Genomic DNA, 14,869 nt, shown 5'->3' with positions numbered 1-14,869 from the left:
CACACACACACACACACACACACACACATATTTGCGCACACAGTCTGATTCATTCTCTCTCACACACACACATTCGCGCACACATTCTGATTCATTCTCTCTCTCTCTCTCTCTCTCTCTCTCTCTCTCTCTCTGCGCCTGTGTCCCTCTCACTTTCTCCCCTCCTGCTTGTTCGTTCCTCTCTGCGCCTGGCCTGCCCCCTCCGCCGGTTCAGGGGAACGTGTGCGGAGCGATTGTCCTGGGGGACATTTGATGGATTAGAGCGCCGAACAGTTCCATTGCTGGGGGACCACCTGATCTCCTCCAGCCTGCGTCCCATATAAAGCCGAAAGCCGGAGTGCTGAGCACAGCTCCAGCGACCGCCAGTGTGCGCGCCGCCGCCGCCGCCGCTGCCGCCGCCGCCGCCGCGCCCGAGCGGCACCCGAGCCGGAGCCGAGGCCGTCGCCGCCCAGCCGGCTCCGCGGCGGCCCGCCCGCTGGGAGCTGTCCAGTGCTGAAGCCCGCGCCGACAGCCAATCGCGCCGGCCGGCTGCCTCCCCCACCGGGCCGCCAGTGCCCCGGCGAGCCCCCCGCCCGGCGGCACCATGCCGCGTTCCTTCCTGGTGAAGAAGATCAAAGCGGATGGCTTCCAGTGCAGCGGGGTGCCAGCCCCCACCTACCACCCCCTGGAGACTGCCTACGTGCTGCCCGGCTCCCGCGGGCCTCCGGGGGACAACGGTGAGTGGGCCCTAGGGGAGGGGAGCAAGGGTTCCCCAACTTGGGTCACAGAAGAGAACCCCAGAGGAGACGTCCCAGGCCGAGTGCGCCCCGGGACTTCCTGAGGGCCTGCCGGGCGGGGCTGGGGCTAGGTCGTACAAAGGAAAGTGGCAGGGTCGACTAATCCCGCAGCCACGCGCCAGCCGGGACTTTGAAAGTTGTGACCCTAGAATACGGCTGGAGTGAGGGGGTGACAGAGAGAGGAAACCTCTAAAACGCTAGTGGGGGCGGCTTGGAGTAACCTCTCAGTGTTGAAGGAGGAAGACTGGCTGACTGTATGATCCCTGATGGGAAGGTAAGGGACCAGGACTGCCAATCCCTGTGGAGAGGAGATTGGCTCTTTGGGGAAAGTGGGCGCACCCCGCCTCCCTTCAACCATACTCCCCCTGGCAATGCCAGACAAGTGCTCTCCAGCCCTCCTCTCTCCAACTCTTTTGTTACCCTCTGTTACATGCCTGCCAAAGGCTGGGCCTGTCCTAGGGACTCAAAAGATGAGATTATTGGAAGGGGTTCCCCCAGGGCGCCTTCTGGTCCATTGGATGGCACTCGTCCTCTCCTCCGGCTTCTCACCCCTAACAACTAAACCTGCTGCTCCTCTGAAACCCTCTATGTCCTGCCCCACCCCCACTCCGCATCTCTTCTTAGAGCAAGTTCTTCTAAGGGAGAAGGGCTTGGGGGACAAGAGAGGTCATTCAAGACCCAAAGGGGGTGACATTCAGATATCAAGAGAAGGGTGCTTCTGTGAAACTGTTTCTCACCAAGGGGATGGATCATGATAGCACTCAACAGCCCCACCAGGACAGGTGTCTGGGAAGGAGGAGTCGCTTTGGTCCATGAGACCTCTGACATCACAGGGCTAGGAGAACAAGAACAAGGTACCAAGAATGAGTCTGAACTGGGAATGGAAGTGACAAGCAGGAACCCAGGAGGTTGGGGGCAACTCCTAAGAGACTTCCAAGCGCTCAGCCACTTGTCAGCACTCTGCCGAGCCAGGTGAGAGAAGGTGCTGAGCAAAGCGCTCTGTGACCTCATCAAGGTCACAGAAGTTAGGCAGCCATCAGGGTGCTTCTTAGAGCCCCTCAGCTTCTGGCTCCACTCAGCTACCCACAGAGCCCTCCACTCCTTTGCCCCCATCTCCCACTCTTCTGTCCTCCTCTTTTCTTAAGCTCCAGGACCTTGGGGTAGAAGGCAGAAAAGCCCAGGAGATGTCTGGGCTGAGGGCTGGCAGGACAGAGGGTGGACCTGGAGTTGTGCCAAGACTGGGGAACATGTGCAGGGAGCTGGTATGAAGGAAGTGAAGTCTCTGAGGGTTTGGGGTCCATAGGATCCCTTAGGAGACTTACATAAAACTCCTGAGGCCCCCTGATCCTGTCCCTGGGCCAACTGAGGAAACCCAGAGAATTTCACAGCCAAACTGCAGGCTGTTGCTCAGGAGGGAGGCAAGAAATGCCTGGCCTTGAATTTTGTTCAAACAGGCTTTGGATAGACGATAGACCCCCACATGAATGATGGGGAATACAGATGGAGATGGAGGTGTCTTTACAGAGGTCCCACCAGGTGCAGCAGCCTAGAACTGTCCCTGCCTTTGTCCCTTTCCTAAAGAGACAGATCATCAACGCCTTGCCCTCTGGGAAAGCCTGGAGCTGCTCTAGCTACATGCCTGGCTTGGGACTCTATAGAGTAGCTCTGGATCTGTGATGACCTTGGGCAAGTGCCTCCCCTTCTTTGGTCCTCAGCCTCCCCAGCAGTGCAAGCAATAGCTTAGATGTCATGTACTAAGCATCCCTCCAACTTTGACAAGCTAGGTTTCCGTGGAAGGTTAACTGATGTCAGAGACACTGGATCTAAGGGGGTGCTGGGATCTGCTGTCATGGTTTCCTTGGGGCTCTCTTCACCCACTATGTCTGAGAGGCAAAGTTTTCCCAGATTAGGTCTGTGCCAGCTGCCTCGTGGTAAAGGCGTCTTGCCCTGTCTGTTGTGAATGGTTAGTGTGGAAATCAAGATGGCCCGTGTAGCCTTCCACCTAGAAAACATAGGGTCTACTCTGTCTTGTTTTGCATGGACCTCCTCCCTCCATGGGGTGTGGCCAGACCGGGCAATGTGGGCTCCCTGAGTGGGTAAGTGTTCTGAGGGTCCTCAGAGAGCCTACTGGCTCCTGGTGGCCCGTTGTCTCTCCGCTCTGCCGGAAATAACCTTGCTGAGCATTTGAGAGAAGTGTGAAAAATTGCTGAGCTGACGATTTTCCCCCTCTCTCCCAGCGTGTGTAAGTGTGCTGTGTAAACAAGGGGAAAGAAAGGAGGGGGAGAGGAGAAGAAACAGGGAGGGATGGAGGGAGAAGGAGGAAGAAGGGAGGGCCTGGGGCTGCAGGGAGTTCCAGTTATTAGAAAGATCCTCTTACAAGCCATTTCTGCAGCTTGGGCTTCAGGGTTAGGATGAGGCTGGAGGTGGGGTCATGGAGGGAAGGAACTGTGGATGCAGAAGCCAGAGGAATAGGCTTTCTCATAATGGCAGAGAACTCCAAGTGAGGTGAACCCCCATCTCTGGGAGTGCCTAAGAATTTTAGAGAATTCCTAGAGAACACCCCCCACACACATCACAGACATGCACATACTCCCTCCTCCTTTTCTAGTCTCTTTTTAGCCTCTAAAGGTAAACATCTTGTGTACATGGTTCTAGACTGACTCCAGGGTTACAGAATCTCAAATAGAGAAGAGACGCCCCCTCCAAGTTGGAAGAACTCAGGACAGAGTCTTCCAGAGCTCCTAGAAGAAAAGAGACAAAGTCCTAAGTCCCCTAGCTTTCAACAAGCCTTCTCCCCTTGGTGACCTCCATGGAGCCTTCTCTTCTCTCAGTTCCCAGGGTGTCTCTGAGCATAGATTTATCTCTCGGAAGTGCCAACTGTTATTCTCCTTCCTCCCCACAAAACCTAGCCCTCCAACTCTACCAAGCCCACCCTCCTAGTCCCAGAGCCCATTGCTCTGTGCTGGGACTCTGCATTTCGGACAAGGCAGCTGCTTACTGTCTGCTTATCAGTGGTCTCTGTGGACCCCTGCCAAGGACATCTCCCCTCACACATGCCTCTGACCTCCAGCTGGGAGCCAGGGCCCCTCCCTCTCTACCCCAGCCCTGTCCTACCCACACCCTTTCAGAGTGCACCCTCCTGGCAGACAGGGATCAATGCCGATCCAATAACACAGTTGTCTGCCCTCTGCAGCTACATTAAGTCTCCCCCAGCAGGCTCAAGAGCGCTCCTATCCTACCCATGGGCTTATCTAGCTGACCACATTACACAGGCTTCCACTTCCTTTCACTGCCTCTGATGGCGCCGAGTCGTCGCTCCAGAGCTGGGCCTGGGAACCCAGTTAAATAGACCTATCTTTCCCACACCTCAAAAAGTCCATCTGGGGATGCAGGGGACTACCCAAATCCCTCAGCTGAGGGACCCCAGAGAAGGCTGGGTAGGTGCCCAAGAACACACAGCAGGCCCATGTGTTTGTAACTATGTGTTGGTCTTGATCTAGAGCTGAGGTCCAAGTTAAAGACATGTACGTGTCCAGGTCCCATGCTTATATCCAACTTCAGGTTGAGGAGTAGGCCCAGACTCTAGGTCCAAAGTTAGTGCCTAAGCTTACAGGACCAGGTCTGGTATCCAGAGCACATTCAATGCCTAGAAACTGCTCCAGCTCAAGATTCTAGGTCCAGGACTAAGGTCTAGGTCCAATTTCCAGTCCAAGGTCATTCCAGATCATCTCAAGCTTGCCTAAGGTAGACATTTTGGGGGTAGCTTTAGCTTATCTTCCTCAGCCTCAGTTTCTCTGTCACGACGGAGTAGCTGAGCATGCCCTAGTTCAGCTCTGACTGGGGACTCAAGAATCAGTTTCCCTATCAGGGCTCAGTAGGGGTATGGAATAGTAGGACCCACCCAGAATGAGAGATCTGGGTCCCTAAGGGAGACGGAAGCTGGCCGTGATTCCCGAGAGAGGGCAGGAGAGCACTCCAGGCCCAAGGTCTCTGGGGTCACACACACGTGCTCACATACTCACCCTGCAAGGAGAGGACAGTTTGGGAGAATTGCTGCAATCTACAGAGGGGAAAAAGGCAGGGAGGGTGCCTGGGATCTAAAGATGATGGAGCCTTTCATACATCCATATTGAGTGCTCTAGGGCCCATAGCCTGGGGGCCTTATGTGGGGTAGAGGGTAGCCTGAGATGCTGTTGGGCAAGCTGGAGGCCCCAGGCCCCTTCGGCCTGCTTTCCTGGTGTTTCCTCCTGGAGTGAGTGTCTGCTGCCAGTCTCTGGGGAGGGGCTTTGGAAGGGAATCTTTTGATTGTACTCTTCTGGGGCAGAGAAAGGGAAGGGCAGGAATGAGGAACGCGGAAGAGAAGGTAGACTGTGTGCAGTGCACCTGTGCTCAGGAAGCCCAGAACCAGACAAGCAGAGGGGAGCAGGACGCGGCCTCAGCAGCCAGTGCTGGTAACTCCGGACCCCAAGCCACTGCTCCCATCACCACAGCCCCTAGCAAAGTCCTTCCTATTGATTCCCACAGAGCCATGGACTTCCCTGTGAGACACAGGAACTGGGTCATTGTCAGGAAAGCCCAGAACATAGGGAATTTCAGGAGTCAGTGTGGGGGAGGAGAGTTGGAATTCTCTAGAAGCCCCTTGGGCCTGGGTCAGTGGGCATCGGCCCCGGGCTCTGCAGCCCTGGTTGTGTTCAGCCAGACCCCTCACTCTGCCCCCTGCACCCCTGTGGGCAGATGTACAGATGTACCAGCTGCCAGGCCTTTAGAGAAGGTGGGTGTCATTCTGGTCCAGTGCCCAGGGAACAGCTAACAAAGATGCTATAATAGGGGGAGGGGGAGGTACCCAGCCCCTTTGCCCAGCTCTGCGAGCAGACAGGAGAAACTATTTTTATCCTGCTTTGCTGCTGACAGACCTGGCTTTCTGCTCAGCTGGCTGGCGCTGATTCTTGAGGCCTGAGGCCCTGGCACAGCAAGAAATAGCTCTAAATATACCCACGCAGCATCCCCGCGGCCCCCACTGCAGCAGGATGAGTCCTCTCCAGGAACCCAGCAGCCCCCTCTTCTGCCCATCTCAGAACAGGGGGGTGGGACTGGGGCTAGAAATTCCCTGGAGGATACTTGGCACCTGGCAGTCTTGGGAGACACCGAGAAGAAGAGCTTTGGGCTCCATGAAAAGCAGGCAGGCTCTGACGAGAGCTCCTGTGACCCTGGGAGGATCCTGCCCCCCCCCCCAGGCTCTAGCTTCTTCAGAAAGGTGTGGGAGGGTATGACCTTATACTTGAGCTAATGTCACCAAGCCTCAGCCCAGGCCTCACACACAGTCAGTGCTCCATAAGTGTGAGTCACTACTGTTGAGTATCATTTACAAAGATGAACAGAGAGCCGTTCCTTTTCCCAGAGCGACGGCTTCTCCCCAGTCCATCACGTCAATACCCTATGAGACACAGGCCAACTGGGTGGCACTATTGGGAGACACCCCCACCCAGCTGCTTCTCTTCCCTTCCCCATAGGCCTCCAGTCTCTCTCTGGTGCTCTGGAGGAAATACTGGCTCTGGGTCCTGAAGCCTGACTCCCTGTCTAGTGACCTTGGCCAAGTCCTCTGCCCTCACTGGGCCTCTGGCATACTGTAACAGCTGTTCCCAGGGCTGGTTGGTGCTGACTTCAGAGCTAGCAGACACAGTAGGACTATAAGAGTCCTCCTCTCAGACCCTAGGGTCAAGCAGGTGCATGAGGCAGCGTGCAGGGGACTCAGCATGTAAATCTCTGTAATTTCTCTTCCTATCACTCCTGTGGCACTAGAAGCTTTTGAAATGGATGCTGCAGTCTAGAGCGCACGCCTGCCACCTGAGTACTCCCCACAATCATGGCAGAGGCTCTTCTGGTCCCTGTGCCTGGGGTTTCAGCCTCAGGATTTAACTGAGGTCACACAGCTAGAGTCTCTGCACAGGAGCCGGGAGTGAGCTAAGTGTCTGCTCTGCTGGTCAGCTGGAGGGTAGTCTTCTACAGCCCAGCCCTGAGTGGTTCTATGCTAAGGTTCAAAGCCTGGTGTACAGTGTTGCAAAGGATCTTCCAGGGCTCAGGCCAAAGAAGCAAGGTGCCTTGCCCAAGGTCACATGGCAGCCTGAGACACTATGTCTCTGGACATCCCCAGAAAATACAGGAATGATAACGGCAAGGGCTTGAGAGGCTGGATGCCGAGTGCCTGGTGTTGGCCCGAGTGCTGTACATGCGTTATCTCAATCGCTTTTATGAGAAACTCCCTTGTGCAGGTATGGTGGGCTAATCCTGAACCCTCTGCCCGGTGTCACAAAGTGGGGAGACCTCTGAAGAGAACAGGGAGTATGAAGGAGTAAGATGTAGAGGGGACAAAGGGCATCACACTGGAAGTGGTTCCACCATAATACAGAAGAGTCTTCCATGCATCCTAGTCAACCTTCTTCCCACGCATGCTGAACCCAGAGGTTAGGCAACCTGGCTAATGAATGTCACAAAGTAAAACCCACCCAATCTGGACATGGTTAAGCAAAGTGTCTTCGTATAATGTCCCTATGCTAAATCTCATAGATCCTAACATTGGCTTATGGAGCTGGTCCTGAAGGCAACCCCGTATGTATCCCTAGGCAAATGAGCAGCTGTTGTTTGAGGAACCCCTATTTTCATAGGGCTCTGTATCAGGATAAGATGCTGCAGTGCTGCAAGTCACCAGCAGAGGGCACCACAAGCAGCACATGAGTTGAGCTCCTACTACACACTAGCTTTTTTCATCAAAATATGATGGGGGAAATTACATAACCCAAAAGAGGCAACAGAGGCCCAGAGATAAGCAGCAAGATGCTCCCAGATGGATACCAAAGAAACCAAATCACAAAACTCCAGTTAGAGTCAGGCACAGCGAACATCATTTCACTTCCTTGGGACTTGGTGTCCTGTTGTGAGGATGGAATGGTCACTCATGCAAAATACTTCAAACAGAGCCTAACATCTAGTGAGGGTCCTTTACTGATGTTGCAGAGGTACAGAGGAGTCAAATAAGTTGTCCAAGGTCACACAGTTATGGCCAGGAAGGTAACTCAGTATCAGAGTGTTTATCTTAGCAAGCACAAGGCCCTGGGCTCAGTTCCAAAGGTGGGGGTGGGGGGAACGACAGGACTGAGGTATGATCTGATGGACCAAGGTCACTGCACTGCTTCCTTTTCTGTTGCTATGATATGATAAAACACTATGAACGAGGAAACTTATCAAAGTTTATTTGGGCCCATGGCTCCAGAGAGATACAAGTTCATGACCGCAATGGCGGTGTGATGGCTGGAGTAGGAAGCTGAGCGCTTACATTTTCAATGGCAGGCATGAAGCAGAGAGAGCATTCTGGAAATGGCGTGAGGCGTGAAACCTCAAAGCCTGCTCTCCACAGACACACTTCACCAAGTCATACCTCCTAAACCTACCCAAACAGTGCCACCAACTGGGGCTGAAAATTCAGAAATCTAAGCCCACGGGAGACATCTCATTCAAACCACCACAGCCACACAGCTGGGACTGGTAACGGCACAGCCTCACGCAGGCAGACTGCTTCCCAAGTGATGCTTTTAGCCAGTATGTCGCCATCCATTACTAAGAGCATACACTGTGGTGGTCCCTGCCTGGCATAATGGCACACACCTTTAATCCCATCACTTAGGAGGCAGAGGCAAGTGGATCCCTGTGAGTTCTAGGCCAGTCTGCGCTACGTAATGAGTTCTAGGACAGCCAGAGCTACACAGTAATACCCTGTCTCGAAAATACAAGCAAACAAACAAATAACAAATAAGTAATGAACCATGCTGGTCACATGATCACATGACCACTGCCTACCCTCATTTACAGGGACCCAAGGCACAAGAGGGCAGATGACTAGCCCAAGGTCATTCTGCTAGTACCTGTTCTGGCGTCAAACTGCCCTTCCCTTTCCATGGCTGGGGCCCTGTGAGGCGCAGAACTGTGCCAAGAGCAGGCAGACAGGACAGCTGGGCTGCCGGGATGGTAAGCCAGGCTAACTGGTAAACACCTGATTACATTCACTTCACAAGCACTTACCGGGTACCATTGTTGGGGCCCTGTAGATGGGAGGGGCCCAGCCATTTCCTGTTCCTGGGGGTTCCCTAGGGTACAGGGAACACGCAGAGTGGGTTCTGCTCTTGGTTCCACCCCATGAGCAGGTCCCACCACTCTTGGTTTCCTTATCTGTCAGTAAGACATTTTTGAGAGGACTCAGAAGTGGCAGTAGAGCTCTCAGAAAAGAGCCTGGCACCCAGGACGTGCTCAGCAAGCAGCTCTGTTAGTTGCACCACGTGGGGAGGCTGAAGGAGGACTGGGTCTTGGAGTAACCACCAGATAAACAACCCAGCCCTTGACAAAGTGACAGACCGACTCCTGGCATGGGCAGTCTGACCTTCCAAGCTGAAAGCAGACGGGAGGGAGATGAGTGCTTCCAGGGTAGTCACCCCTACTCTTGAATTAAGTCTCTACCACTGCACCCTTGCTCCCGACCACAGAGTCCCTTACTGTTGAGTCACCCACTCTGACTCCCCAGTGATTTCTGTGTGCAGCAGCTCCTGTGCAGACCACACACAGGACAGAGAAATACAGACACAGACTAGGAGTGTTGGAAGTGGTTTGTCCAGATCTCAACCTGGGATCATCCCAGATGCGAGAAAAGGCAGAAGGCTGGAGATAGTCAGCCAGGCCCTTTAAGGGAAACGAAGCTGGCCAAAGTGCCCAGCCTGCCAGACATTGCTGGAATCACGCTTACAAAGCCCTCTTCCAGCTGCTCCTTCATGGGGGAAGCCCTGGGCAGAGGGGCGTTACAGGTCCCAGAGGTCAGAAGTAGAGGGGCAAATGGGAATGCCACTCCTCAGCTCCTCAGCTGTGAGAGCAGGAGAAAGGGCCTAACCTCCATTGTTCTCTGGAATCAAAGGACAATGGGGACACTTGGTAATTAAGTGTTGGATGATAAGTTTGCTCAGTGTCTGCCAGGAACTCTCTGAGGAGCCCAGCCCCCAGGCTCCTCAGGGAAAACACTAAGATCTGAAGAGGCCATGGGAGTCAGAGACAAATGGTGTGGCCCCTGCTCTCCAGAAGCCCCTCCAAGTCCCCTGAGAGAGCCTCACCCTGCCCACACAGCAGTCTCTCAAACACGTGACAGACAGGATTTCTGGTCCAGACTCCAGCAGAACAGGTGGAGAGTGAGCATCTCTCTCTCTCTCTCTCTCTCTCTCTCTCTCTCTCTCTCTCTCTGTCTCTCTCTCTCTCACACACACACACACACCAAGGGCTCTCTATCCTGGTGTAGTGATTAGACGCCACACTCTTGACTGGTAAGTTCTCTTGGAGGGTGGAGTCTAGTGGGGCTCTGATTCCTTTATGCAGCATTCACTCGTTATACTTACACACCTGCTGTGTGCCAGGCAGGGCGGAGTACACAGACCCAAGCCCAGAGAACTCGAGTGCAGTGTGGTGGGAGAGGCAGACAAACAAGCTTCATTGAAGCACTGTTGGAGCGGAAAGAAAAGAAGTGTAATTATAATGCTAACATTTACATAGCAATTATTGTGCACTCTCGATTTCTTCACATGTGTAATGGGAACTATATTTCCTATGATGATTGAGTTGGCCTTTGTAAAGGATAAAGTCCAGGCTGACAGACGGTAAGTGCTTAATACTTACATGTTTATCACTTTATATTGGGTTCTGTCAAAAACCCTGAAGTTGGGTGTCTACTTACAAACTCCATTTAAAGCAAACATTTTTTTTTCCCCAGACAGGGTTTCTCAGTAGCTATGGAGCCAGTCCTGGAACTCACTCTGTAGACCAGGTTGGCCTCGAACTCACAGAGATTCTCCTGCCTCTGCCTCCTGAGTGCTGGCATTAAAGGCGTGGGCCACCACCGCCCGGCCAAAGCAAACATTTTTAAAGATGGGGGTCTCGCTGCACTGCCTACACTGGCCTCAAATTCCTGAGCTCAGATGATTCTCCTATCTCTGAAATTCGATGAAGGCAAAAGCTGTTTTGTAGTATCGAATGCACTCAGGAGGCAGAGACGGGAGGATCTCTGTGAGTTAGATGCCAGCTTAATTAACTACAAAATAAGTTCCAGGTCAGCCGGGGCTACATGGTCCCCTAACAAAATATTAAAATCAAAAAAAAAAAAAAAACCCAGAGACTTATGTTCGCGCATGTTACAGAGGTGAAAAGGCAAAATAATTCTTGGGGTGGGTATGGGCATCTTTGGACTGCAGAGCTTCTGCAAGCTTAGATTGCTTGCTGCCCCCTGTGCCTCAATCTCTTCACCTAGAAAGGGAAAGGCTACTTCCAGCGCATTGTTGTGCACACTTGTGACAATGAAAGCCAAGTGGGCAGAGCCGAGCCAATCTCTTCACCAACAGAGGTTCACCCAGGAAGGCCTGGGTGGGCAGGCCGGCTGGGTGAGCATCGGTGCAAGGCGGCCTGCGGGGGACCCCACCCCCGCATCTCCCGCATCCTCACTCCCCTCCTTGTCACCCGTAGGTTATGTGGGGCACTGCCTGCCCCCCAGCGGCTACGATGGCGAGCAGAAGCCTGGGCTGGAGCTGGCGCCCGCCGAACCCGCGTACCCGGCCGCGGCGTCGGAAGAGTACAGCGATCCCGAGAGCCCGCAGTCCAGCCTGTCGGCGCGCTACTTCCGCGGGGAGGCGGCCGTGACCGACAGCTACTCCATGGACGCCTTCTTCATCTCCGACGGGCGCTCGCGGAGGCGCCGGGCCGGGGCTAGCGGGGACGCGGCAGGCGCGGGCGACGCCGGCGGCGGCGGCGGAGAGCGCGCGGGTCGCTCGGGGGCGACAGCGGGCGGCGGGCATCGGCACGCATGCGCAGAGTGCGGCAAGACGTACGCCACGTCGTCGAACCTGAGCCGCCACAAGCAGACGCACCGCAGCCTGGACAGCCAGCTGGCGCGCAAGTGCCCGACGTGCGGCAAGGCCTACGTGTCCATGCCCGCGCTCGCCATGCATGTGCTCACGCACAACCTGCGCCACAAGTGCGGCGTGTGCGGCAAGGCCTTCTCCCGGCCCTGGCTGCTCCAGGGCCACATGCGCTCGCACACCGGCGAGAAGCCCTTCGGCTGCGCGCACTGCGGCAAGGCCTTCGCCGACCGCTCCAACCTGCGCGCGCACATGCAGACGCACTCGGCCTTCAAGCATTACCGCTGCCGCCAGTGCGACAAGAGCTTCGCTCTCAAGTCCTACCTCCACAAGCACTGCGAGGCCGCATGCGTCAAGGCTGCCGAACCGCCGCCCCCCGCCGGCCCGGCCAGTTGAGCCTCCGCTACGCAGGGTGCCCGCAGAGGCTTCTCCCACCCCTCAGTCTAGCGTCTCCCCTGCCTGCACCCTCGGCGGGGTGAGGGTGAACCCCATCTTGACCCAGGATTTTCTTTTCGACCCCCACCAAGCCCACCACTCATTTCCTGCACCAGATCCCCCTTTGCGCCCACCCACATTGTCCATTCTGGCCACAACTCGGACCTTGACTCCAAGTCTGGCCTTTAAGGCTCCCAACTCAGGCACCAGGTCCGTACCTCTTCGGGTCCCTGCGCTGGAAGTTTCTCCGGCCCCGACTCTAAGCTGTGCTCCTTACTAGAGCTTTCTTCTCATTTCTCAGCTGAGTCATTCCTCTATTGGAGCCCTCATTCTAAACCCGAATGTACCCTTGACTTCCTGTCTGCCTCAGTTTCCCTGTCCACACAGTCCGATCCTTTGGGTCTCTCTGCTGAGTGTGTGTGTGTGTGTGTGTGTGTGTGTGTGTGTGTGTGTGTACGCGCGTGTCTATCCGAGAATCTAATCTTCACCCCTCCTGGAGTCCCCTGCCTGTCCACCCCTGAGCCCCTCGATGCTTAGGCCTTAGGTCCAGCCACTCACACGTCCTACCTGACACTTCCACCCTCCTTAGTCTTCCTGGATCTCATCAGCCATTCTACTCCCTGCTCTCTCCAGCTTCCCTCTAGTAGATCTCCATTCCTCAGTTTTCCTAGCTGGGAACAGACTTGGGAGGCAGCCCAGGGCTCTGCCCTCTCAGGTGACCCTTCTTACCCCAGGACAGTTCCTGCCTAGGCCTCAGGCAGGGAGCTGCGCCTTTCCAGGATTATCTGAGCACTTTCCCTCACCCCAGGACCACAGGTTCACCTCTGCCCCTCACCCATGGACCCTACCCCTCATCTGGCAGGGCCCCTTCAGCTATTTATTTGTGTATTTATTTATTTATCTATTTATTATTCTATTTAATCTCTTGGCTTCACCCAGGGATTGTCTGGCTTCCCCAGCTGGACTGGGAAGTCGAGGAGCAGGGTCAGCAAGGCCATAGCTCGCTGCTCCTCCCCTATGGGTCTGGGGAGAAGACCACCCTTATCAGAGGCCTGAACTCCTTAGGACGAGGCCTGGAGAAATGGGGGGAGGGGCGGGAGCGGAGCCTGCTGATCTTCAGCTGGCAGGGGAAGGGCCATCAGAAGGTCCTATTTCGGGGCAGGTCCCCGGCCTCTTGAGCCTTCCACTCCGGTCCCAGGAAGCCCTTCTGGACCCTCCTCCTTTGTTTCTTATTTATTCCTCTTTCAGAGGGACCCCAGGTTCCAGGGACCGACTGAGCCCCGGACCCCGCTGGGGCCTCTGGCCTGCTCCCGGGAGGAGTGCTCTCTCCCGGCCACGACTATGCAACTCTCCCGGGCAGAGGGGCCGGGACTGCCAGCCAGGCGCCTATTGGCCACCACTACCTCCTCCACCGCGCTTTTGCATGCCCGGGCGAGGACCGAAGCACACACCTCCGCGCGCACCGGCCCGGCCCCCTCTGCTTTAAGCACACGCCTCTACCCGCATCCCTCTGTGTCCTCTTTGTGGACAAGAGTCCTGGACACTCAGACCTCTTCCCCCTCCCCCTAGCCACAAAAGAGGGAGGAGACTGCAGACCCGCTCCAGGCCCCTCTCTGGGGCTTCCGAGGGATGGAGCTTCATTCTGCCCCAGGCTCCTGGAAGGGAGGCTGCAGAGATGGTGGGAGAGAGAGGGGTCACCAAAAGCAATTATGGAGGGTGCTGACCCTGTAAATAGGAACTTCTGACAGCAATAATTTCCCATGCATGCTAAGCCTTTGGCCCCTCCCTTGCCGTACCCTCCACTCATCCCCACCCCTATTCCTTTCCCCATCTTCAGCAGTATTACTTGTAACGCAATTCAGGGATATTAAAGGGACTTTGGCCACTCACCAGTGCCTCCAGACCTTTGACGGGGACCCGCGTTTAGACACCCCCCCCCGCCCCCAGTGCCTATAGGTTTTCCCTCCACACACCTTGGGAGGGGCGGTTGAGAGTGGAACAGTGTACTAATGTTCCAACAATGACAGTTATGGGACAGCCTTCCCCCAACACACACAGTCTTCAATGGTAGCACAGGCCGCGCGCGGTGACAGTCCTCATCCTCCCACCTGCAGCCTCTGTGACTACACCCCGTGCTGGTCTGTTGTCTATCCAGTCTGAGAACAAGCTCCATGCTAAATCAGGGGCTTAGACTCAAGCAGAAGGCAATTAATTTAAAGAATTAGCTGCTGAAAAGAGCCACAGGAAAAAATGGGGACCTCAGCTGGACCCCAGAACTTCATCGCAGAACGTCTGCCAGGACAGCTACTTCTTCCACAGTTAGGTGGCGGTGGTCAAGAACCCAGACTGAGGCCAAAGAAGGCAAACCTCTTGCGAGTTCAACCCAGTCTAGCCTGGTCTGCATAGTAAATTCCAGGCCAGCTAAGGCTGCATAGTAAGAACTTGTCAAAAGCAAAACAGCACCATAGATGCTGTCCAGGGATCAGAAGGCAACAACCACTGCCTTGATTGATAGCTCCATCTTTGATATGCTGACAGCCTGTATGTCACTACAGAGTTCAGGCTCTCCAAGGGCATCTTGAAAGCAACAAGAGTCAAATAAGAAAGTGGTCCCTGCACACTTCTGCCATCCAGATCCCAGGCAAGCATTCCACTGACCAAATTTAATTTATGGGCAACTTTGTTGCTGCCAGGAAGTCTAAGAGAAGAGGCTCCAACTTCTCA

At 55.0% G+C, this 14,869-nt stretch overlaps 2 protein-coding genes across 2 annotated transcripts in view; one reads left to right on the top strand and one right to left on the bottom strand.

The window, feature by feature from the left end:
• The window catches only part of Fam110a (family with sequence similarity 110 member A), a 98,426-nt gene extending 89,389 nt beyond the window's left edge, over positions 1–9,037 (bottom strand). The window contains exon 1 of the mRNA XM_050150891.1: positions 8,850–9,037. The gene's annotated coding sequence lies outside the window, so the exon portion shown is untranslated. The remainder of the gene's footprint in view (positions 1–8,849) is intronic.
• A 2,013-nt stretch (positions 9,038–11,050) lies between these two features.
• On the top strand, positions 11,051–13,561 carry Scrt2 (scratch family transcriptional repressor 2). Its single transcript, XM_050150899.1, has one exon. The coding sequence runs from the start codon at positions 11,153–11,155 to the stop codon at positions 12,104–12,106; it is 954 nt and encodes a 317-aa protein (XP_050006856.1). The 5' UTR covers positions 11,051–11,152; the 3' UTR covers positions 12,107–13,561.
• Positions 13,562–14,869: the final 1,308 nt, after the last annotated feature.

Source organism: Alexandromys fortis, unplaced genomic scaffold (assembly GCF_014885135.2).
Source record: "Alexandromys fortis isolate MF-2015 unplaced genomic scaffold, M_Fortis_MF-2015_v1.1 scaffold_27, whole genome shotgun sequence".
In the NCBI taxonomy this organism is placed as follows: Eukaryota; Metazoa; Chordata; class Mammalia; order Rodentia; family Cricetidae; genus Alexandromys; species Alexandromys fortis.
This window is presented reverse-complemented; position numbering and strand designations above follow the sequence as displayed.